This window comes from Plectrocnemia conspersa, unplaced genomic scaffold (genome assembly GCF_051122295.1).
Source record: "Plectrocnemia conspersa isolate PC_06_02 unplaced genomic scaffold, ASM5112229v1 ptg000010l, whole genome shotgun sequence".
Classification (NCBI taxonomy): Eukaryota; Metazoa; Arthropoda; class Insecta; order Trichoptera; family Polycentropodidae; genus Plectrocnemia; species Plectrocnemia conspersa.
Window position 1 is genome coordinate 20,335,855 of NW_028277174.1, and position 27,903 is coordinate 20,363,757.

At 31.2% G+C, this 27,903-nt stretch overlaps 1 protein-coding gene and 1 long non-coding RNA gene across 12 annotated transcripts in view; one reads left to right on the forward strand and one right to left on the reverse strand.

The window, feature by feature from the left end:
* LOC148230935 (uncharacterized) overlaps positions 1 to 27,903 on the forward strand; it is a 565,745-nt gene that overhangs the window by 55,861 nt on the left and 481,981 nt on the right. The gene's annotated exons all lie outside the window — the stretch shown is intronic.
* Positions 1,011 to 27,882, reverse strand: Mmp1 (Matrix metalloproteinase 1). 11 transcript variants are annotated; one of them, XR_015811185.1, is made up of 13 exons: positions 27,622 to 27,882; positions 26,733 to 26,893; positions 6,427 to 6,556; positions 6,030 to 6,137; positions 5,055 to 5,223; positions 4,873 to 4,948; positions 4,597 to 4,806; positions 4,383 to 4,536; positions 4,112 to 4,315; positions 3,698 to 3,954; positions 3,542 to 3,626; positions 2,265 to 2,758; positions 1,011 to 1,674 (listed from the first exon to the last, which is right to left on the reverse strand). XR_015811185.1 is itself a non-coding variant. In XM_088195817.1 (13 exons), exons 1-12 carry the CDS (start codon positions 27,626 to 27,628, stop codon positions 2,715 to 2,717), a joined length of 1,605 nt encoding a protein of 534 aa, XP_088051943.1. In that variant the 5' UTR covers positions 27,629 to 27,882; the 3' UTR covers positions 1,011 to 1,674; positions 2,669 to 2,714. The 11 variants fall into 11 exon arrangements, 6 of the variants coding, with proteins under 6 accessions (XP_088051943.1, XP_088051941.1, XP_088051942.1 ...); XR_015811183.1 differs by having other exon boundaries at positions 2,265 to 2,420; positions 3,467 to 3,626; XR_015811182.1 differs by having other exon boundaries at positions 3,467 to 3,626.

Genomic DNA, 27,903 nt, shown 5'->3' on the forward strand with positions numbered 1-27,903 from the left:
GGATCATCACAAGTTTTAATAAAGTGCAATTTATTATTATAGTGAACACTAAGATGTTAAACGGCACGTTGTTAGTCGACAGATTTCCACTCAATACAACACACGTTTAAGTAAGAAAGCAGATGGATAGTAACAAATTCAGTTACACTTCAAAATTATTGTAATTTACCGTTGCATCGAAAAGTGGGCGAGCACGAAATCTCCACCATGCGACCCAAACGTATATCAGCGGATACATAGTACCTATATCGATACTTTCATTCGGAACTCGTTTCCGTTAGCACTTTATTATGAACTTTTACCTGAGTTCCCCTGAGCTGAAACTGATCTTCGGAGATGACTGGATTTTTCAGACACAGACAAGCTACGAAGACTTCAAATGTACATACTAATTATTATACATACTGTACATGGATTGATTAAAAATGATTGCAAAATATTAATTTATGAACTAAATGACTTAATTATATGACCATATTTAAATTGTTATAACTTAAAAATAATTAATAAAACTTTGTACTTTGTTATTAAATTTAAACGTGTTTACTGCATATTGGATTACTCGATTATTTAATAATTGAAAAGCTATGGTATGTATTTGAATATGTATATTATTTTAATAAATATTTTTATATATTTTAAAAACTTATTCTTAGTTTCTTAAAGAGTTACAAATTGTAAGGATATAGAAACAATTTTGTAAAAAATTCGAATCTTGTACAGATGAACGACATTTTAGATTTTCATTGGGTTACTTTTTAGATTAAAAGGGCAAATGTTAATTAAAGTAAACCTTGTCAGAATTCGCGTCCAAAAACTTGAGAATTAAAATAATATTTAATTGTATGTCTTTAATTGCTTATTAAATACGATATCTTTTATGGTTGTTCGAAGATTGCTACCAAATCTTTGACCTTTAGTAATATAAAAAAATATTCTTAATTTTTTCAATGCAACGTAATATATTCATATTTATAGAAATTATCAGGTGATTCATAGAAAATACAACATTTCAATTAATATATGAATTTATTCATATAAAAATATATTTCGTGTACACACATACATACGTTATATACATGTAAACATACGAAATATGTATAAATCATCTAGAAAAATATATACTTTACACATCAGTCATAAAATATAGAATATAAATACTATCTATGTAATTTATTTTTCGCCAAAAATAAACTTCATCAGAAAAATTATCACACATACACAGTTATATATAAAAAAGTCATTGATTGCTTCACTCGATTTTCACAACTGTTTCATTTCAATTGTATAAAAATAATTTAACTAGGTGGTCACATAATGCGCTTAAAAACTAGAACTATATCGATCGCGAGATCAATTGTTTTAGAACTGCCAACGCATATTTACGTGCAATCGTTATAGTCTCTATCGATATATTACACATTATTTCCGTTGTTGGCGTTGTCACTCAGACTTGTTTATTTAAACACAAATATTTTACATATGCACAGTAAAGACGATCACAGTTTTGAAGGATTCCTATTATTTTCTCTTAGTTCGTTCATCCGATCCTTCGGTTTACAGCCAACAACCAAATGCAGGGTATAACGTTAAATATTAACGTTAACGACGATGTCCTGTCTATGCTATTAGAGCCGTTGCGAGAATCCTCCAAATCTCTCTCGTCTTTGTTAACTGCAATCATAAATAAACTATCAGTTGTGAAATTTTATTTTTTTTCTGAATAAAAAATACCATGCAAATGCATCAAATAAGAAACTAAGTGCGTTAAATAATATTATATACTTTTATGATACAGTCATACCAAATATTAAAAGTTAAATTGTTTATATACTTTTATTTGTTATATACCTTTATTTACCTGTTATATAATCTTTTAGAACTACATAATTATTATAAGTTCTAAATCATGCTTTTTTAATAATGTAAAAATACCAAATTCAATATTTGGGTATTCCAAATAAAAAAATAAATAAATATATAATTATATTTTAACTAATATAAATCTAAGAAATACTTATATAACTTTTTAGATATGACTATGTAGTATTTCATTATCAAATATGCAGTTATTTACACACTAATAATACTTTTAATATGCAACACAAACATCACAGGTATTAAATACACAAATATACACAAAATGTTATGCCTTATTACCGTTAAATAATTTAAAGTTTAATATTAGGTATTAGTATGATAGTAAATCAAGGGTTATATACTACAAAAAGCAATACATAGCAATAACAAATAAATAGACGTACATAAAGCGTATCGATTTTGGAGAGTACCTCTTCCCTCTGCATTATGGTCATGTTTATTAAGTAGTGATAATTATAAATACATAGAATGATAGACGAACAGAATAGTGCTTAAATCCTATGGGAAGAAATCAGATTCTTCGGATGGTTGGTTGTATACTGTAAATTGTGCAAGAAAGAAATGTAAAATATTTGTAAAGAAAAAAATACCTGTATTGATTTCAATTAAAATTATGTTAAGTAGTATACATTCAGTGCGTATGAATATATCTTAGTTATTTTGTTTTGTATGTATTGCCCAGTATGTGTATTAATGTGAGATGAAAAAGCTGACATGCATGTTATGCCCATTCGATGGATTGTAATGTACAACATATAAAAATGTGCAGACAAAACAGACGACGTACAATGAGGATACACAGCACGTGAAGTTGCCTAAACCGCGGCAGTCTTTCATCGCTTGGATGAAAATATGAAACGAGGCGAGGCATTGTAGTCTAAAAAATAAAAATTAATGTGAAGTTTCTTCTTCTGTAGGCGTGTTCATAAAAAAAATAAACAATATATACGAACACGGTTCTAGTAAATATATGTAATATTGCAAATATCTACGTTGCTTTGACAAAATCTCAAAGTGCAATATATAAAATGAAAATCATGCATAGATTAACATTTTGGAGTCTTGTAGAATAAAAATGGGATTCTATAGTTAATATTGTAACACAATTTATGAAAGTCAATGATTTTAATTTAACTAATCAAACCCATTTTTATCATTATTAATAAACAGAGCTTTTGATATCATACTTAACATCAGTTGAATAAACATTTTTTATTGATTATATAATGTCTAAAGCTCTCTTCAATCACTTGAGATTGTTTGAGATGCATTTTTGTATACGTTCACGTTGGTTTTGTTTATAAGATATGAACGAATGATGATGAACGTTTGAAATAAGCAATGTTTTTCTTAACATTAGTATATATAATATCGACTTGAATGAAACAATATTATAATTTGCCCTAGATAATGTTAAATATAAGTCCATATGTACAAGTTTTATATTCATGTTAATCGGTGAATATAATGTTACCTGCATCAATTTGATGTTTAATATTAAATTGTAAAAATATAGGGTTAATTGATATTTTATTATATCATATTTGAAGCAGTTAATGTTTATAAGCATCCCGAACAATCTCACCTCCATCTTTAATCAAGTCGGTGACGTCTGAGTCTTCGTCGAGCGGTTGGCTATTCTCCACTTGTCTACCCTTACCTGAAACGGTACCAGCCGATGCTGTTTTACAACCTAACCACCAATAACCCGTTGATCTTGGGAAAGCTGGATCGGCCAAGTCAACCTATAATAGAATATAAAGTATATAAACATATGTTTACCTCCGACACAATATATATATAGTGTATTACTTACACTGAATGTTCTATCGTTAAATCTGTAATACGCTCCATCTTTGAAGAAGTATGTATAACCGTTTGTATATTGAAACGCTGCATCTATGTTATTTGGCACTCCTTCCCAGTTGGATAAAGGTTTTGGATATGTACTTTTGACTGGAGGATTCGTTGACGGATCGTACCTCCAGAATTTGCTTCCTTTGTAAAAGTATATTTTACCATTGCCAGACCATACAATAGCAGCGTCAATATTATCAGGAATGCCCTTGAAACCTAAATCACAAATTATTAATAATTATACCATTATAAAAGTATGAATATATGTATATATTCTGTTTGATAATATAATTTATATTTATATATCAATTCTCAGAAAATATTTTATTATTATTGTAAAATTGAAATGCAAATATAATGAAATGTTATTAACCTTCACTGATCTCTTTAGGATATCCGTCTTCCATTTTCTTTCCACGGAATCTCCAGTATTTAGATCCTTTGAAGAAGTAAGTTTTACCGTTTCTGTATGTAAACGCTGCATCGATATGTCCGGGAAGACCGAACCATGTTTTTGATATTAACTGAGGATATCCCGGAGCGACTCCATCATCAATCAATCTATAGTAGTAATCACCTACAATAGAACATTAATAAGTAACATTCACAGATTAATTGTGTTAATTATTGTATATAGACGAGACCTTTGAATGCATATGTTAATCCTTCGGCACTATTGAACATAACGTCAATTTTGGTGTCTAAGCACAATCTACTATCTTCAGTGCTAGGATTTTGTGGCACGTTGTGAGTACCACCACCAGAATTGTCTGTTCTTGATTTTCTACCATACAAATTCTACAAAAAACAGTACGTTTTAGATACATATGTATCATATTAAATCAAATAAGAACTTACTTGTATTCCTAATATATCATCTTGATCCAATTGGAAAGTGGGATCGTATCCTCTATAAAACGGAGCCATCAAAGCTGATTTCACATCACTATGACTGAGACCCAAAGAATGACCGAATTCATGAGCAGCCACTTGGAATAAGTTTGTTCCTCTGTACGACTTAATACTCCATTGTTCGGCGTCATCAAAATGAGCATCACCTCCATATACCTAAATCATTATAAATTGATAAGTAAATCTATAAATTATAACGTTTATTTATAAAATGAAACTTACGGGGAAATAAGCATGAGCCAAAGTGCCTCCAGGTCCGTCGAATGGGTCTCCGTCTCCGTGTTCACCTTTTTCAAATCTGAAATATTAGAGTAGTGAGATTTTGTGTTTTGGACTTTGTTATATGATATGATTATCTTATGATATCTTAGATTTTGTTATGTGATTTATTTGAAGAGTCTTACCTGATTTCAATATGTACTTGACCGCTTCTCTTCTGCGTGAATGTTAAATCTGTATGACCGGTCCAAACGTCGAAAGCTTTCTGTACGACTTCGTCGACCTCGTCGGCTTTGAGTAACCGAGGGTATTTGGAGATTTTGTATGTTAAGTCTTTGACACGCCATCTTGAACCTGATATAATTTACATATAATTGGTGAGGAACGAATTAAAGAATATTTTAGATATATATTCATATGTTTTTTGTTAAATTATATATGTGAGTTAAATTAAAACTTTAAGAATGATCTATTCTCTTTTAAATTGGCAGCAGTGCTTAAATTCATCGATGAAAAAAAGCTTAGTATGATGATGCATGTCTGTCACTCCAGAAAGAGTAATGATAGCCTCAATTCTGGAGGTGAGTCATGGATTGACATTCTATTTGAGTCATGGTGTTGAAGTGTTTACATTATCTGACTTTATAAATGACGGCTTCCTAGGAAGAATTGCTACAGGAGATGAAAACTGGTTTTACACCAACAGCCAGAAACCAGAAAAATAAGCAAAAATGGCAATCATATTCAATCTGCAATTGTGCTAAACGATATTGACTTTTGAAGTGTTATGTTGCAACATGACAGTTTTGAGCCATATACAAGATCTGCATTCCTAGTGTCTTAAATATCCAGATTTTCATCCAAAGAGGCGATTGGAGAAAATATTAATGTTATTAATGAGCAAGTTATATTACTTTTATATACTACATGGTGTGTTTTCGGTTTTTTAACTACCTGTCTTTTAACGGATTTCACTATATAATATTTAATTACTTTTGAATCAAACTTTTTACTGGTAAATTTAAAACCGTTACGATTTTTGTTTTACAAGTGGTTCTAAAACTAATTTACTATATAAAAAAAAATAGTATAAAGTTCTGAAATATTTTTTAATACTATCGGTTCATAATTTAACGATCAAAAATGATATATTTTATTACCTTGTAGGGTATAACGTTTAGACCTTGAATTGGATCCAAATCCCACTTTGTCTTTGACTCCGCACCGAGGTAAAGACATGTAAGTCTTGGTGTCGCCATCGAGCTGCCCTGTAAAATATAATTATTACATTTTAATATCTCGTTACTTCCTCGATTGTAATGGTTTACATTTGTTGTTTTTATGCAAATCAAGCGTTAAACAATTGATTTTTCTCAATCACGATGTACATGGTACTTTCGCAAGGTCGAGACTGATGACACGTTGTTAGACGAGCGTGCGTATACCTTCCCCCTTGAATGTTTTCGCATAATTATTGACAATGCAATTACTATGTTAAAACGTGGAAAGCATGTGTCTTTGATGCGCATTGGAATATCATTTGTAAAGCGTTAATACCTGTAACGTTTAATCCGGCGAAGCTTTGGAACTCTTCTATGGCTTTTGTCCACGTATCTTCGTCGACTATGGCACCGCTTGATGGATTTCTTACGTTTGGATTGAGGTATCCGAACTGTGAGAGGTAAATCTGAAATATAACAATATAAAGTTACTATCAAAATGGCAATCAAAACCTTGCGGTTACTATATAAAAACAGGAAAAGGTGTAAAATTCGTAAAACCACAGATGTTTATTATGTTAACTTAATAGCACGATGATTCACAGCTCTTTTCAATATTAACATATTAAAAAACGGATGTTTCGCCCACAAATTCGCGTGTTTTAGACGTTTCCTTGATAATGTCGTTGAATCACACTATTGCGCAAATAATTTATATCTTTGATAATGAAATATCAAGTAACTCATATTTTGCACTAGATATCTTTATAGATATATCCGCAATTTGTTGATTGTGTATAAATGAGTCATATACAACGCATATGGCAATAAGACAAAGAAATGCGAACGGATACAAGTATTTATCATGACTTTTGGTAAAATGTTGCTATTAATTCATTATGATAAATAAGCTGGGATTATTTAACATTCATAATTAAAGTATATACAATACATAAAATAAATAACTGCAATACAATTGATATGAATACATTGGACAGTATAGAAGACTGGTCTTCAGATATTAAAGCACCAGATTTTGCTTTAAGAGGATACTCTAGCAGTTCTTGGGCACTATTGTAATTGTCGAGGGATGAAGAGGAAGATCTCATATGAATGATCTTTATATAAAATAGTGTGTTTTATTTTTTAATTTGTGATATTATGTATAGCTTGTACATACGTTGAAAGAGTTTTGATCGATCATACATATTTAGACACGATTGAAATTATAACCGTGGTCCTTGACAAGGCTAAATCGAACCATTAAAGCTAGATGAAGACGGATTAGCATGCACGGCGGACATCTGCCGCGATACGCAGACGCCATTTCAAGTATACCATTTGCCATTTTTAGTTTCGGAAGGGAAATAATGTTTTTTTTGAGATAGTTTTAACATTGTTGTCACACCCGGCGATCAAGGGGATTGATAATTCAAACTGAGCTCTATTATATTACGTTTCAAACGGTTTGCGTTGCATTCATTTGAGGTAAAAATCAGATTGGAAGTTGAAGGACGGTCATTCGTCATTAGTCTAATCTGACCTCTATCGCCGATACTAATTGTTCAAAACGACTGATGAAGTTATTAAAACGATATCTGATCTCCTTGTTAAAATCACATATAGTACATATAGCAATGGGTTAACGACCGAAATGACAAGGACGCTGAACATATTAAAAGTAATACCTATATTTTCAATAGGAAAGAAAAGTGCTGATTTCACACAAAAAAAAAAATACAAATTTACAAGATGTTTAACTTTGCTCGTGTTACATCAGTAATGATTCTACGTAAGATTGTCTGATGTTTTTAGCATTTATTTGTATACAAAAATAAAATCATACAATCTATCTAAATAGCGTAGATTCAATTACAACACTTGGGTACGAAAACGATTTTTTGAGATGGCGTATTTAATAGATTTATAAATCTCGTTGTTGTGAAGTATAATTTTAGATTACATGAAAAGGCTTATTAAAATATTTTTTTATACATATATAATATTATTCTTTATTAGCCGAAGTAGCTCATTATTACTGATTTTTTATACTTTATATTTATTTTTATTAAATTTTCCGTTGAAACCTGACAGGCTTAAGCCCAATGCGTTACAACGGGCAAATCTATACTAATTGAGTAAGTCAATCAGACATAATGAATGAATCTGGGAATCTATGACATCTATATTATTAATTATAAATTACTATGTGATATACAACTTATAATCACTAGATGTCACTGCAGTTGGGGCCGCATTTTTATAAATAAAAAATCGAGTGCCACTGCCGGGGCTCGAACCCACAACCTCAGAGTGACTAGTATGAGACGTTACCGACTACGCTATTTCGTCCTTATATGTACGACCTAGTTCGATTTAAATTAATCATCACGATATTCATCAGCGAGGTTAGGGAGATCCAGTAAAATCTTATATGTGATGGTCGGTCGGAAATATAATTATATTATATTATATAAAAATAACTAATTCCTATCTTCCAGACACGATGAAAATTGAAAAACACAAAGGTTCAATAAGTATTCGAACTCACCGACTGTATCACGCCACAAAATAACTCTCCCTTGATAAACGATGACTAAATTAATGCCAAAATGTCAAAAAGTATTATTTTTACTAAATAATTATGATAAAATATAAATTTAAAGAACTAAACATTTCTATAAGAATGCAACATTTTTTCTGTGATCCAAAACGGACAAACAATATTAAATTATAAAAATAGATCTTAGTAGATGGGATTTTGCCCCAAAAGGTTTTGATTTATATATATGTATATTACTATTTGGTATGCAGAGACTGTCTGTGGGTAATAACTCAATTTGATTGCCGCCATTATATGTATGGTTGAAAAAAAACCCACAAATACAAACTCAGAATTTTCAACTAAAGACGTAAACGATGAAATGGAAAGCGATTAAAGTTTTATTATTAAGTGAATGCGATGAATAATTCAAGTAGTAAAATCGATAAAAAACGGTTGTTTTTGCAAAATAAATATATGTATATTCATCTGTTTTTTATAAAATCGAAGACGAGCTTTAAGATACACAAATAGATACTTTTACGCAGACACTAAGGTTCAAATCAGATCAGTAGACGATGAAGAATGCAGAGACCCAGAGGTCCAAACCGTGGAATAAAGGACCGAATTCTAATGGGTTTAAATGAGGCAAAGTAAAATCAAAATAGACAATAAATGGTTCACATTTGAAGGATCGCAAAGCAAGAGTTATTGTTATATATATAGAGGCATGTTTGAAGCTTTTAGACGAAAAGATCTTAATTTACATAATGTTATAAATAGGCGAAAATTTGTTTTGAAAGCATTAAGTATAAAAATCTGTACAACACGTTAGTCTGTCGGAACACAATAATATCGATCTTTATTCTAGTCGCAGCGAGCTCGTAAAAATAATAAGTTATTTTATAAAGTTAGCTGCAGAGACTCGCCGAACTTCATCGAATACTTCTGATCCTTATCGAAACTGTAGAATCGTTGTTTCATAAAGAAAAATACTAAAAAAAACGATACCCAAAATATTAAAGTTCGAGAAAGCTAACATCGATATCTAATATATTTGTTAGAATGAAAAGAGAAGCGTTTGAAATAAAGATAAAACATCTTAAGGATCAAACTAAATGATAGAAAATAAAAGTAATACAAAAGACATTCAACACATCATAGATGATACTAATAACACAAAACATATTGCGAGTAATACTGCTATACTGCTTAGCAGGTATATACCTGCTGAAACTTTAAATTTAAATTATAATATATATACATATATATGTGTACCTATTAAACATGAATAAAATTGCTGTATATCGATAGAGATTTGTTCACATTGCATTAGACACGCGACGAATTATTTTATGGGACGTTTTAAATATGTTTGTATTGGGTTTTGAATACAGTAAATAATTCGAGATGACGTACAAGACACTAAGTAAATATTCACAGACAATTGCAATAAAATTATTTTGATAGCTTTATTAATTTTTGACTTCTTAGAATCAGTTTTCAACGATATTATTGAACTTATACGTACATTGAAAGCTTGAAATTTTATTGATTTATTATTAAGTTTATTATATTCACAATTAAAAGTATACGCATTATTAATCCAGTAGCTCAATTAGAGGAAATGTTAACTGCTCATAATCAGCGAGCACTTATTTGTGTTGATGTTTAGCTGGATTGCAATCACGTGTCTTCCAGAGGAATTCCTGCATTATGGAATAAGTGTGCATCGTAAAGAATGAACGGCTCAAATTGAAATGGTCGACACCGCTATAAGAATGGCGCTTTGTTTATATTCCAAGCGTCACCCTGTCGAGGGCAATGATTCACCACAAGTGTCGCGGCACCTGTAGAGAAAAATACACACGCCTTTAAAACGATCGCAAAGATCGGAGTCCACCCTGTCCGAGAAGGGATTGCACAATGGCGTTAAGTTTTCCAAAATCACAATAAAGCGGCATTGTTGGCATTCCTGGCGCGGGAGACGATTGTATTTAAATATAGATGGAAAAATATGCCGTCGAGTTTCCGACGAAGGCGACTTCTTTTTTCATGAGAAGCAATAAATCGAAGGGGCGCAGTGGTGACAGGACAACGATCTCGGGCGCCGCTTTCTCAGGATGTCGATGACTCTTGTGGCCATTGGAAGATATGATGAATATTCGATGACCACGTGACGATGGCACATGTCGCGAATTCGACCGGCGAAACAATACACGAGACAGAATGACTGGACTATCAACAATCGGAATTGAAGTTCATCGAAATGTAAATAAGAAATTTCTTAGCTGAGAGAAACTTATTATTACATAATATAATCCTCATGTGTGCACTAAAGATTTATAAATCTATAATAATAAATAAATATATGCTTCATTTCTTTTATAGTATACTATAAGGTATGTATTAGAGAAATTTATAAGTAATATAGCAGATCATATAACCAAACCATTCAATGGGTTCATTATAGAAAGGATGTGTCATATAAAACATCTTGCATAAAAAGTTTCTTCGAAACTCTCCAAAATTTGGATTCACCGAAGCCGACCCACCTCTCCTCCCACATGCTTGATTGTACTATTATTATGTCACAATTTTAAGGCACTGTATTTTTCGCCGAAATGATTGATCGTAGCATTTTGCGAACAGGAAAACCCTGTCGATTTTTTTTACTGCGGGAAAAAAGGACACATTCGTTCCGATGCAGCGTTTCTGCATCGTGGAATGTGTCATCATCGCGTACAATGGACGAAAAGTGTCGTTAATATGCAGCGATCTGCTTGTCACATGCGCGTCGCATTTTTATGGTAATCCAAACGATCATAAATCCCATGCTGCGCATCATGCGGAATCTGGATTAAAGACAACATTGTTCTCGCGGCCTTAGCGCGTTCTCACAAACCGAGAAAGGACCCTTCGAGATTTTGGTCGTTGAACTACAGAATTGGTGCTACTGATATGATATTGCAATATAACAATGATGAATTTTTACTTTAACTATTTATAAAATATTTATTATTTCATTCGTGACTGTGTTAACAAATAATCGAATAAAATATCTGTTAGTTCAATAGCTTTGTCAGATGAAAATAACTGGTCCTAACGCCAATTTGCATTCTACGAATCACTGTGGTTTATAAGCGTATGAAAAATATTCTGATCAATTTAAGACAGGACGTGTGCATTTATGCTTTGTTCCTTGAACTAACTTATTGCAATGTTTATATCAAAAAATAAACAATATCTAAATGGGTCATACCATTAGCAAAAATATATTAAACATCTCTTTCGTACAGTTATCTGTCTTGTTCATAAACAAACAACAGAAGGAAAACGAATTTAATAATAATTTACATAATTAAAATTATAAAATAACATAATAGTTTATCGCAAACGACTTCTGCGGTTAATTTAGGAGTCGGTGTCGGGGAAATTGAGGTGATATGATTAAATTTTGGTTATTATCAGCGAACGTCTCATTAAATTAAACGTAAATAATCATAATACGCATTATAAAGTATCATTTTAGGAATTTATCACATGTTTATGTCCGATCTGGTTTTAATAAATATATTAACTAGAACGTAACATGTGTATGCTTATTAATATCATTGTATTGCGTATGTACATCGATCGACATCTTATAATTTATGATATTTCGCACATACATTACATTCGCCAGCATGAGAAGATATTTTATACCAAAAGAGAGGTTTGTTATTATGCACATTCCGACATACGTAATTTGACGTAAAGTCGGTTGTCGTGCTGGACGCGTTCTTCGGAAGGTCACTTCCGGAAGCGATTCGCAGAATAAATAAAGGTCTGAAGCCGGAAGCTTGGTACCGGTCGCCGGGTGGATCGGACTGATTGATGAAATTGCTGAAATTACTATAGTTTCTGTATGCAAACTATGGTATTATGGTACGCAGCTTCCGTAATAATTGTTCTGCGGTTCGCCATTGACACGGCGATAACTCGTCTCAGTATCAAAAATGAAATTTATCGTTTGAACGCAGAAAAAAACGTGACCAATAGTTGACCTTCTATAATTATTGTTTTACATACATAATTTTGTCTAAAAGTCAATGCAAAATAGCTTATATATCGTACATTATCACAACTGCGATAATAAGTGTATAATGTGTACTTATTTAAAACAATAGATTTTTATTGCGTATTATTTCATATAATGTAATTAATTAATAAGCACACACGTGAGTAGCTCGTAAAGAAATGTCGCGGAAAAAAATATAATCCATCCAAGTCTGAGTAGTCATAAGGGCAGATGATTAAGATCTACGCAGAGAAAATAATCGAACATAACTTTTTTATTACCGCATACCTATCATTGTATTACAGTGTATATACATATTAATCATGCAAAAATAAAGCTAGTTTATTAATAAATTATAATATCTGTACGAATTAGTTTCATTGCTTATCTATTGTAGATCAAGTATCACATATTTCAGTCTATATAAATTTTATTTTATTTTATATGTAATGATATTTACATAATTTCATGTTATTAGAGATGTTTGAAATAAAAAGTATTTTTTATATCTCGTAGGCGGTGAAGGTCAAAAAGTGGGTAGAACCTTTGCCGGCAATTCTTCCTGGAATTTCGTCGGATTCAGCGCCTATGAGAATATTAATAGATATCGGCGATCGTCCTGGAGATTGTCGCCAGATTGACAGGGAGAACGTGTCCGATCAAGGTGAGGTAAGCCAGCAAACTTGACTCACTAATGAATTCACTCATCAGACGAAAACAAAACCAATTCAACGCTTTGCATACGTGCGCTTTAGATATGCTTAAGGGTGATCGATTTTACCCGTCTCACGAGTGTTGAACCGTACGAGTGTTTTTTTTATATGTTTTGAGGTAGAGAAAAAAATGATTATGCAAATATGTGAAGCACGTGCCGTTGCGGGATTGAAAAAGAATATTGTCGAAGTTCAAAGGCTCGTGAGTTTCGTGAGAATCGCTGTAAGAAGATGGATCGCAATTTATTTAGGTAAAGAAACGAGGAAAAGTTTTGATTAAACTTCGATTTGAATGAGATTAACTTTCGAGCCTCTTGTCTAATGTCTTCAGAAGGCGACTTACTTTGCAACATTATTTATGAGCGATTCAGGGCGATATAAACTTTAATGAGCATTACTTTGCATCAAGTCACATAAAGAAATGACATGTGCATAGTATACTTCATCGTTTTTCACGAATAACTATAAAACAGTGATTTCCAAAGCTTCCAAAAGCCATACAAATGATGTCACTCAAAGATGTTTTCTGTTAATGTACGAGGCGGGATAAAACATATCGATTTTTTTTATTTATATCAAAAACTAGTTATTTAATCTTTGTATAATATATACTTGTAGTAGTGCTCAGATCAGATATGATATAATAAGTTAAATCTCAGCGTTTCTTTCGATCTGGAAAATATTTGGTATATTATTCAGATCACTCAGCGGTTTTGTCAATGTTTTATCTTTGAGAACACGGTGGCTGCGGCATCACAGCCTTGTCGCTTTTAGACAAAAACTCTGGTTGTTTTTTCCGGATTGTCTGCCTAAAATTGCAAGATATTAAATCATAGTAAACTACACCGTTATATGGGTGTTCTCATTCTTGAAACTCACGCAGTAAATTGCTGTGACCAAAAATGATCATTAATGAACAAATGAGAGAAACATGACAATATAGTGTAAAGGATGGGACAGCACAAAAGCCCTCGTTACGACTAGAAAAAAAAGGATTCGAAACGATATTCATCGGTCAGATGACTGACCGTATGGTTTGAAATTATTTGATAAAATGCTCCCGAACAAAGAAGACTTCCCTATTTATATAAGTATGCTAATTAGTAGTTACAGCATCACGAAAAAGGGTAATCGCGTCGTCTTACAGTCTAAAATAAGTATGCTGATCAAAACTCATACGAAGGGCGATGATCTCACCAACAAATAATATGACAATGAGGAGAGGACAGCCACTAGCAGACACTGGCCGCCCGTGGACATCAACGGTTATGGACGCTCATATCCTGAGAGGAACTCTACCATATAAGCACCTCAGCAGAGAGAGATCAACCTCCGCTATACTGTCGCTGCCACATCAATCAGAACTCTAAGGATCTTCCACTGACAATATCCCTCCGCCAGATCTTCCACCACCGCTCGGAGAATAACGATCTTGCCCAGCATAGTTTGTCGCAATATGCAATATAAACTAAATACAATTCTTACTAGTCTCCAACTGCGTATTTCTGGCTGCGAAGTCACACCCCCACAGGGTCAGAATACCCGAAAGGTATAATAAAAATATCATTGAAATTAAATTAGACTTGACTGGCTGTTTTTGGTCTTGGTTCTTTATGATGATTTTATTGAGACGATTAGATATTTGTTTCGATATCACGACCTTCTTAGAAACGTTTGTACAATTTTTGAACCATTTGTTTGAACATAACATTATCGCCGAAAGCATTGTACTATTTCACTGCGATTTATGCCATTTTTAGAATAAAGTTTATCATTTTTAAAATAAATAAACCACAAAGTGTGATAAAATGAGTCGTCAATGTATCTATATTGCCGCCTATTTAAATTCGCATCACAGAAAAAAATATGAAATTAATTGAAAATAAATAGCTATTTTTTTTGATTATTTAAAGAAAATATAAAAAATAACCGGGATAACAACCAGTGGCGTCATAAAAATGTTTTATCGCAAACGCTTTTAAAAAAATTGTAGATTGTTTTATATTTTTTTAAGTTAAAATTATAAAAGGTCTATCCATTAGCATTTTTAATAAATAAAAAAAAATTGTGTTTAAGTTGTACGATGATTGACCTTGAATATGATAAAGCAAATTTAACAGACAAACAACCCTAATCGACATTAAGATGCATGAGCATCCAAAACTTTTATTTTGACTGTCATGCTTATCACGATTTGAGTTAGCCTTAATCCAACGATACCCTACACTCTTTATAATGAGTCAATGTTTGTTTTATTTATTGAATGCCATGCGGTGAAGAGTCAGAGATAGTTTATCGAAAAGATAATGGTTTAATAATTGAGAATGACTCGCTTCTAAATCGGGTCGTTTGAATCACCAAACGGTAGTATGTAAGTAGTAAAAAGCATACTCAAATTTGAAGTACCGGTTTGTAGATTGTATAATATATATTCTGAATGACTCACCGGCGAGATGAGTTTATTGGCAAATTGTGGCAGTTTCAAGTTCACGGGTCAGTGAGTCAGTGGTTGCGAGAACATTCACAGCTTCCGAGAACTGAGATCAGAACTGTGTTACCAGAATCACCTGCCGTACTAGGAGTTACGAGCTAAGCTAACGCGATAAGTATTTCCCATTCATAAAACGTTGCATCGTATCGTTTTATTATGCGTGTTAGAATGAATATATACTATTGATTTTTTTGGTGTTAAAGAATGTGCTTATTTAGTCGACGTACAGTCAATAAAACAAATAGGCAGAGTCGAATTTCAATGTCAGATGTCAATGCACCTCCTAATATAAACACATGATACATGTGTGTAAAATACATAATAAATAAAATAAAGTTAAATAATATAATACACGTATGCTTGATTTTTGAGCAATAAAATAATGAATTCGGACCTTAAATTTGGTTTAAAATACATTAACTAATGACAGGAAACTATATTTAAATAAGCAATGACGTGTTGTGTGTGATACAGATTTAACGGATGTTATTATAAATAATTGTAATAATATTAAAAAAGCGTGCCTTAATATATATGATTTATATAATTAAGCGATTCAATATCTTTCATGAAACTGGGTTTAAATATTAATAATCTAATGATTGAAATCCAAAAATTTTTTTTATAATAAGTTATGTACAACTTGATTCGATCTAATTCAAAGAGTCTTACATATAATAATAAACTTTGCATTTTTTCATATGTAATAAAAAAAATTTAGTCGTAACATAATTATATAAATCAATATAAGCATCAGTATTATGATTTTTGACAAATAGAGACGTTTTCCTTATAATACATACATAATTCGTAATTTTTCCCAGTAAAAACAAATTTTAATACTTGAATTGTAAATAATGATACAAAGCATATTTTTGGCTGTTGCGTGTGTAAACCTAATACCTAATGTCAATGCGAATATGCTGGCTTACTCACGCTAAGTTTACTTATTTTCTTTATTCACATCCGAGATGATTATACCAGTTTTATATTTTATTAATCATCGATTTATGTGTCATCATTATCGATACATAACAAGTTGGCTTTCGCACTCTCATTGTCCAGCACAAATTACACATAAAGGATGTAACGTTTATTTTTAGTGTATGCTATGCAAATAAAAAAAGTTTGAGATGAAGTTTTTTTAAGTGGCTTTTTTGTTATTGAAAAATAATAGCATAATAATGGCAAATAATAGAAAATTATGTGCAATTATATTACAATGTCATTAACTAATGTGACGTGCGCTCATTGTCGTTGTTCCAATATTATATCAGGTTGATGCATAATATGAATGAAACGGAATCACAATGTGTACGCTTTTGGAACAACTGTACATGCATTTTTAAGTACTACACAAAAATGTACATATGTATTTCCTCGAATAGTATTAATGAATCAATCAATTTGTGGCATATTAAAGATTTTTCAGAGAGCTGCTCACAGAAGATACACATGAAAAAATAAAGAATGAAAGATTATTTATTTATTAACCTTGAATCGTATTGAATGGTCAAGGTGATTGATTCAAATTCTAGTGCGCAGGATATCTGGGACATTACAGTTAAAATCTAACCCTTAAGTTAAACGCGGATCGATATTATTTGACCGATATTCCAAAAAACAAATCGACCCAAAAGTGGCAATTTTGTGCGCTGGCTTACGAGGTAGCTATTCACGTGGCCTTCTTGTGTTGAGCACACAAGGGGCGAATCCATAATACTGAGGGGTTGCGTGACACACGCCATTTCTTCATACCTAGGATAGATCGAAATGCCAAGATAGTCTGGCAGTTAAATGTAAAATGGTCCCGCAACGATCGATAACCATGCATGATGGTGAAAAATGCGAATTTCATCGATCGTATATCAATCGATCCATTCATATATTTTTCTGGCGCTTGCCAATTAAAAATTCTCAGTTACTGATTCGAATCAGTGATAATTACTTCACAACATCACTATTATTTACATCTTCAAAGGGTATGCAAGTAAAACTTCATATGAAATAAAATTAAAACATGAAAAATATTTTTGAGGATTCATGTGTAAGTTATTGCAATTATTTGACTAACGAGGCATCTTTCTGAATATGTCGCACTATGCTATAAATTCTACAATATATAAATACGTTATTAGCAGAAGTAAATATGTGCGTTATATTTTATTTTGTCAAAAGCTCAAATAGATATAGATTCATAGTGCGTGACGTTTGTAAATTTACATACAGTAATTTTTGGAAATACGTTTGAAGGACGTGCATTTGTATTTTTTATACTGTAATAAAATATTACATTTTTCATCTGCCATTATTTCTGTGGTGTTGTCATACAACAAATATCACAATAACACGGTCACGCAGCCTAACGACAAAAGTGTTGTATTACATTTAGTGATTACGATTGATACGCCAATTACCTTACGCATTGTGCTTTATCTTTATCTGCTTGTTTATTCACTACGATCGGTGATGATAAAAGTGAGAAGAGTGCAAACATCACTCGAAAAGTTTCCAATACAATCCGAGTTACGTAGTGATTTCAATTGGTTACAAATATTTATCTACGATTTTCACGACCTATATTGTGCGTATCTTTAGTGAGTTTACCTTTCGAGGAACATGCGTATGGGATTACCTATATATGTTTTTGAAGTATTTTTCACGAGTGTGTTGATATTGAGTCAGTGGTTAAAACAACCGGAAGGAAAAATATCGACACAGGAAGAACGCACCTGTAGTGACGTCATACGATTGTTTTCTCGATAATCGATTGATAATGAAAACCATTGATTATCTATCACTGAATGTGATAAGAATTGTATGAATAAAAATATTTGTCATAAATTTAAAGTTTTTTATCAAATTTCGCTACTGAATTGTGCAATTATTTAACAAATTTTGTAGTAGTGCAATGATGTTACTGAATGTGTCATAATTTTTTTGACCGCTATTTCGTAAAAAAACTAGTCAACCGACTCTTAAAATCATGTTTATAATCATAATAAGTAATTTAAAATTAAACATTAAAAAAAAGCTAAAAAATACAATTTTCCATTAATGATAAAAATAGTTGCATACAAATGTTACGAATGCTTCTGTACAAAATATTTTCTAAATATTGAAATCATCATTGAAATGTACTAAAACGATTGATCATCATTTTTCTGTTTCATCTATTATGACAATACATATCTGTGTTTCTTTATATCAATAACAGTTAGTAGGATATAACTAAAGTTTCAAAATATTCGTTATTTTGAACTATTTAAATATCGAATTATTAATGATAAAATATTTGTAAGGCTTGTTAACAGTAAAAGCTTTTTATTTTAATTAAAAAAAATATTATAGCAAAAGTTATTTATAATTTAAATCAGTACTAAGTTTAATTTTAGTTATATCTACTACCAAAAATACTACGACTTAGTATGCTAAAAATAATATCATAATAAACTACTTTAAACAGACTTATTCGTATTGACTTAAGCAATTGAGAAAGTTTACATCTACACAATAATAACTCTGTAATTTCAGCAATTACAGTGCTTTTGTTGGTTATTAGTTGTAAAAGTCATGACTGTTACAAATAGGATTAAAATAAGAAGATGAATTTCTTAAAACAATATATGCATAATTGGGCTGTAGATAATGCAGAGCTACATCAAATAAAAAAACGACTACTAATACACAACTGTGTTTTTAAAGTTGTACGGTTTTTGCTGTTTTTATTAAAAAAAAAATATTTTACTACATATGTATTATATATCTACGAATATGTATATAAATACTTATAAATACTACCATCTGGGGCACCTTAAATAGTGAAGGATCGACCACCGTACATGTACGGCGATACCGCTCAAAGAGAAAATAGCTATATTGCGATACATGAAACATCCGGTGTAAAGTATTAGTTTATCATGTCATAAAACTGATTGATTTGTGTTCCTCAGATTTATTCAGAGAAAATCAGAGATGTGGTTATGCGTATCCGTTCAGACGCCCATAATAATTAAAGAAAGAAAACACCAAAACACGATTCGAACAGGTGTACACAAGCATGTACGGTGGGCGGTAATGGGTTCAACGATATCACTAGAATTTCCGAACAAGTGCACAAAAAATAAGCACTCCACAAATTTTTACATTTCAAAATGCACCGATTTTAAGCACTGATATATACGCTAAAAAGTTTAAAAAGATTTTTATTAAGCAAAAACAAACAGTCTAGTTCCACTCTGAATCATTGACATTGGTTAGAGGATCGAGGACTCGAAGAGACTTTAGACTTATACCCAATTCTCAATAGTATATTATTCAGGACTTTAAATTACTGTTACGCGGTTATACAGTTCAATAAAATATATTTTAAAAATAGCAAAGAATTTGGTTCCGCCCCAAATCGTTATTTTTATATTTATTAACTGTTAACTCGCAAGTAACTTCAGAGCGTTCTATATGGATCTGAATCGGATTGAGGTAAAATTATTTTTATATTATTTTTTACTTATCTCGTAATGATTCAGAGATTTATTCACTCACGATTCCAAAGTATCTTACAGTAATGATCTCACAATAAGATATGATTTAACTATTACAAGATATCACTACTCTCGTTTTCGCTTTACGGCTTAACCTTGACGTTACATTTTTACAATACCCGTCATTATGGCCATCATCTGACCGATTGTTTTATGATATAACGTTGCTGATTGATAAGCGCGGCTTTTGTATCTATCCAACGGCGCCGTCATGCAGATTGTATAATGTCATAATAACACATTGCTCAAGGTAAAGCCGATGACATTGGGCGACAGGGTCCTTTTATTAAAGCCTATATGTATAATACATTAGGTAGGATAATGGTATTTAAATAATAAGTACAGAGCTAATAACGAAGTGTGTTCGAGTGACGAAAATTTATATTTGTCTTAACTGATAAAAATACGTTGATATAGTATAGTTATCTTGTTTCTCATAGATAGTGTGTGTATACACGTGTAAATGATTTTATTTAAAAAAAATATTTCAGATTAATTGCGGTACATGTTCTACTATATAATCCTTTCGTTGTATACTGAGGACAGTTATTTGAAAGCATAAGTATTTAAGTTTTCTATAAAAAACGAAGTGTAATGCTTGATAAGATACTTAGAAGAATTTGTATCACAACACTTGAAAATATCGGCCTTTCAAAGAAGTTAATTTGTAAGTCAATGATATACATAAATAGCTACTGGATAAAAAATATAATGTTGTACCGCAAAATAACAAATTGGAGCTCTTAAGATTATTAAAAGTTGGTACCGAAATATTTGAAGAAAATGTACATACAAATATTACTAAGAATTAAGTAAATTTTATAAATAGAAGAACAAACGAACAATGCGGGAATACAAGTAGATGTCATATGTACTGATTTTGATTAAGTATTTGATAAAAATCGTCTTTAGCTATTAGTAAAAAATTGTCAAACCTCGATTGGTTAGTTGATATAATTTGATTATTCCCCAGTTATTTGAGCGATCGAAGACAGTTCGTCAAAATAACATTTTACCAATTCGGGAGTTCTTCAAAGCTGATTCATTAATGACATACAAATTATTGAAATTAAGAAATCAGAATTAGATTAATTCGATCTGTTGTAAACTCTATTTCTCTACAGTGATTTTGATTCTCTATGGAGATGTGCTTTCGTTAATCAGCTTCTCTCAAGTGTTAGAAAATGATTCTGGCTAGATAAACTTCCAGTAAAGAGTTAAATAAATATGTTTTATTAAAAGCTGACTCGCCTATGCCTGTCTCCATATAGCTCTTTAATACACTGACATTGCATATTTATATATTTAATATTAGCTACGAGTCGCAATGGGTTTATTTAATTAAAAAATAAATAAAAACAATTATAAAGGATAACATTATATTATATATAAAATCGTAAATTTTACACAATTTTACGATTAGGTAAAACCTAACCGCAAAAACCAAGTTATGATTAAAGACGGCATAATATTATTTGATCTAATTAGTGATTAAAATAAAAAAATAAGGAAAATATAAAGCTTATTTAAAATGTTTAACCAATATCACATGCATATCGATCTATGTAACTGTAACGAATCCTAGAAGTGAGTCATGATGTAAATACAAGTTAACTTTTTTCATCAATACTTGTCCATGATGGCGTCAAATTCCCCGACCAGCTGTGATGTAATGTCAACAACCAGTCAAACCAGTGTAATCTGCGTAACTTTGAGCTTCAACATTTGCGAACTAACTTATTATATAAGTTTACAAAAAAAAGAAAGACTACGCAATCGACGCACCCAAAAAGATTGGTCTAATTATGCGTGTAATTCTGAAATTCCGAACGCTCTGGTCGAGGTCCGCTGACCATTGTCATCTCGTCGACCGTTTCGGTACGATGACCAAGAATAATCATAGTCGGTCAAACCATAGATCGCCGATCGATCGGGATGATCCGCGATAGATCCTTCGAATAAACAGCTGTGCGAATCGGCTGTAACTTGACGCAACTTGACCCGAAAACTCGATAGAGTGTGAATTTGGTCGCTTTGCGATCGACCGAAACGGTGCGAATTTTGGTTGGTTTAAAAATGAAAATCACCTTTTTTTGTGTCAAAATAAAATAAATCGCGAATAAATGACTTCCGACGTTAAAAAATCTACGTTAAACGAATAGGCGACATTCGCGTGTTACGAAAAATGTATGTTTGTTCGGATTGGATTCGTGTTTATCTGATGATAAGTCGACGTTGGAAAACCATATCGTGTTATATTTGATCTATTGATGGATTTGTATTATATTTTATAATATAGAAATGTACATATGATCATTGGACATATTATGCTAATACCAACATAAATTTATTCATTGATCATACACAACTTAGATATAAAAATAAAAGGTAAATGACAAAGAGAATTGCAAGCGAAAATATGTATCAATGTTTAGAGTAAACTAATATTTAACTAACATTAGCTAATTTAAATAATCTATAAACTGAATATATTAATGCAAAATAAAATAAAAGCTATGCTACTTATATTATATCAAGAGACTACAAATTGATAACGAAATAGATTATGTGAAAACATAAAATAATGCTACAAGCACGATACAACAATAGTGTTTAGGAGATCGAAATTAGTGATTATTATATAATTTTAAATTACGATCGATCACTACAGATTTTCATAATCTCTCGGATAAATACCATGAAGTCGTGTAAATTATTGATTGTAACAGTGAAAATTATTGATTGTAAGCTGTATACCATAAAACAGAAAATATATGTGTCTTTTTGTATTATCTGTCACAACTTCTCTCAAACGTGAACGAAGTGGCGACTTGACGTTTGCACATATCATTCTTTCTGCCATTTCTATGACAACTGTTATTTCCAATTATTATTTATTAGAGTCGATTACATACTTCTACAATACGTGGCATATATTAATGTAAAATAAAATAATAGTAATGTTACTTATATCATCAAGAGACTACATAATGATAGCTATATACATATATTTGCCATTAATAAATAAAAACTGTGTACCCAATTTTATAATTTATATTCTGTTAAATCAAACTTTGATAGAAATGGGTTGAAATGTGTTTTTCCTGTTTTATTAATATTTGTATATAATAATTTTATAATCAGTTCGTATGTTGAAGCTACTTGTATTTATTAATTTGATAAATATATTATGAGTTCCAGACTTTAACATATTAATTTACATTTTTATCGAAAATGAGTGCTTTTTCATATGAACAAATTCGTATTGCTCAACAATTACTATAATATATAGAGCTAGCAGTAAAGATCTGCACTTTTCTATGTGACAAAATATATCAAATTTACGGCAAGATTATAAGTTTGCGTGTGTATTTTTTATAGAATATATTTTAGCTAGAAAAAAAAATATGTTGTCAATGAAAATGTGAAAGATTTAGGTATGACTTGAATTTATTCACATTCAAACTTATTTTACTGTTAATTTATGATAAGGCAAGGTCAAAAATGTCCTTTATATTTCATATATAGTTTTTAAATATAACAAATAGTGCAAGTGCCTTCACTTACCATGGAGCAAAAGTATTTACATAAGGAATAAACTGTATTTTTGAAAGATCAAAAAAATATTGTATATGAAAATATACATAAAACACATCTAACTTTTAATATTTCAGTTATAATTCCTAACATAAATCGTCAGAGAAAAAATGTAAGAACTAGATAGGTAGATTTATATAAGAGTGAGTATTTTTATAATTTTTCCTATAATTTTTTTTAACCGAGCTACGATTTTTTCAATTTTTTGATTAGTTTGCCATTTTAAAACAAAATGTAGGATTAAGATGGCTAATTAACTCAATTGTGATATTTATTTTTAGAACAGGTCTTATGACATGATAGATTGTTGTCGTGGTTTAAAAAACCATATAAAAAAAAATCATTTTAATTATTAATTTAAACCATTTTTGCCCTCCTAACTTACTTTATCTCTAGGATATTTTTGAATAGCCGCCATTTTAAAACGACATGGCGAATCAGTCTGATTAAAAAATTAGCTGAAATTTAAATTAAAAGTCTATTTTTAGGAAAAAATTCATATCGATATAATAAAAACTACCGCATTTATCATGTTCTAAAATTTCGCTGATTCCTACATATGTACATATGAACATTTATCCTTTGATTTGCGCGGTAGATACGTTCCAGGAAATATTGCGTAAGTTGATGCATAATATGAAATTTGTAATAAAACGATCTACGTGCACTTTTTACTATTTTTTTAAATTATAAAGTAAAGGAGCAAAATCTTTAGCGACAAAAAGCACTTCATGACACACTGCAAGGGCAGCGTGAGAGGTTCCATAAGTAGGTCGAATGCAAAAAGTGACCCATGCATTTGTACATCGCCGCGCTATACGTGTGGAACGAAATATGTTTTTTTAACCATATATGTCACGTCATGGGTATTCTACTTAAAATACATACAGATAAAATTTATTTAGTCAAGCTTAAAACCATTGAACAAATATATGTTATTTAACTCGCGACTGACTTCACGCATTATACACAAATCTAAGTGTTATTATATACTTGAGGAAATATTAACATTTAGTCATATGTGACTTTCGTATAATTATACATTTTAGACTGTGTTATTGGGCGATGCGCAGTGTCAGTGTCTTTTCGATGGATTTAATTGATTAATAGAGTGAAAGGGTTGAACGGTCCAAAGATGTCCATTTATTTGCTCTGGCACGCGACGTCATCAGCAGCTGCTGAGAAGGCAGTCAGTGACTTGCCAATGACATGACGTCAAGGTGAATCGGAACGTGCTTCCTATACCAAGCACTCAGCCACACAATGACTTCTTCATTATTATTTACGCGCTGTACTCATCAAATATACTATTACGATCCTTATTGCTTCTCGGACGCTTCCTGATGACGAACGACTTTTTTCGCTTCAAGAAACGCTATCAGCTATTAATATTTACAAACAATCGGCTGTGATACTATGTGTGATGTGTAATTGATTTCAGCTCACGAATATTTAGATCGTGAATTAAATCGATATTATGAGAATCCAAGTTTAGTCCATAGACATTATTATAAAATGTTACACTAATATATTTTAAAGAAAATTTGATAAAAAATACAGTATGAGTCATAATAAATGGTAGCAATGTTGATATCAATATATATTGTATAGCAGATAAAGAATATAATAGATTGTGAGTAAAATCTTTTAAAATCATAAATAAAAAAAAATGTTCTAATATTTATAAAATAATTACAATAAGACAAATAATTGTTCTCATCAGTTATTCACAGCCAAATTCATAACTTACATATTTATAATTTATAAAGCATTGTAACATTTCAGTTAAAAAAAAAGTAAGGGTTTATAAGTTATGATTATGAAATTCTAAGTATAGAGAAAATATACGCCTTTTTCAACTTTTATGAAACATTGTATTGCTTCCAAAAGTTTAAATCTAGTTTAAATTAATCTAATCTTACGTGACCGGTTCAAAGTTTGAACTATATAGTATTTGATTTCATTAAACCGACACTTTTGCGCGATGCCTTCGTGTTTGGCGAAATTAATAAATTTGAGCCGATACACAATAGTTATTGTCGCGTGACTCCATAATCATGTTTAGGACACTTTGGAGTATTGAAATTGAAAACGATTCCCAACACGAAACGACACTACTTGTGTCGATGCTCTCGTGCCTCTAAGCGCCTTTCGTATGCAAGTATTTAACTTTTTCAATGTTAATTGAGTGCATACGTAAGATTAATTGCAAGGCTTCAAGGTGAGACAGTTGATAATTAATAAATCATGAGCAGTTTTTCACAATTTGATCGCAATGAATGAGACACATAGTTTTTTTCTTTGTGTTGCAATTGCGAACACGTGTCATCCGCCTACTTCTAGGGCACGTGGGATTTAACGTGAATATAATGCAGTTTTCCGTAAATATTTTTTTTGTCGAATTAATGATTCGAATTGTTTTAATGTACTAAGCTGTGTTAGTTGTAAAATATAGTAAACTTGAGTGAATTTAGTTACTCATATTTTTATAATGATGATTCAATAATATGTTACTCATCAATAACTTATGATTAAATTATAATAATTTTCCTTCAGATGAACTTTTTTCTTGCTAATATACTTTTTAGTGGTTATATGTTACATAAATGCAATCGTGGGAGTAACCGCAAATTTAATAACATTGACCACATTATAATTATGAATAATATATATAATAATAATAATTAAATATCACTTACCATGGCTTGTGTATCAGTCGAAATTACTGGAGCTGTCCTTACTAAAGGCAGTAGTACTATCAACATTAAACAATTCATTACGTATCCTATTTTTCTAGATTGCATATTGACTATTGTGTGTTTGGCGAACGCCCTCGAACTTCTTTGACAATCCATTTGACCTGCTCAAAAAACAAACAAACGTAATATTATTATCTAATCGATTGTCAGTTTTATTTGACGCAATTCAATTGCTAAAACGGCCAGATTTACAAAATCGATCTTATTTCACGTCTCGTCTCCCACAAACAACGGCCACCGGCGAAATCGATTACGAGAGGAAAGTGTTGCGAAATAAGAATCAAGGTATAAAAAAGTATTCACACCGTACCACTATGTATTTACGTTTTATCAGTATCAAAAGCATACTCAGTCATATAGAAGTCACTGGAGATAAGTAAAAGTGCTTGAATTCGGAATGTGAATGACGTGAGCGGTACAAATTATGACACCAAAAAAATATAATCAATTAAGATGAACTATTTATAACACTAATGTATTTTTCATAAAATATTTAAAATACAACAACAGTAAAACAGTTTTAAAATTTACACATAATGTAACTTCAAAGTCAAATTTGTATTTAACATATATTCTTGTGACATTTTGAAATTAACAGCTGGAAATCTATTAAAAATAAAAATGGGCTAGTAATCTGATTATGAGATAGTTGCCTAGGTTATTTTTTATCTATGTTCATTATATCATTTGAATCAACGTTTTCTGCAAATGTATGACGTGATTTTAAATTACTTTTCCCGACAAGTTATTCAGTACAATTTCCCAGTTACCTTGAAAATTAATTTTCACTATACACTTTAATGCTTATATTTTTTTAAATTACACATACCTGTCATATTAGAATTTCTTGCAATCCGCTTATGCGTTCATGCGAAAATGCGTATCCACCGCGAAAATGCGTGCGTTATACGAGAAAATTCACACAAACACTGACTGCAGTCTGAACTTTAAGCGCGCCACGGGCTAATCGGCTGTCTAGAGAAATTCTTCTAATTTCACTGGTAAGCTTTTCGCGAATTGCCGGGTTCTATTGTATTTGCAATACAAAAAAACCCAGGCGACCGAAGCGTGCGAGCGCGCTGTTTCGACTGACTGAGGACTGATAGCGACG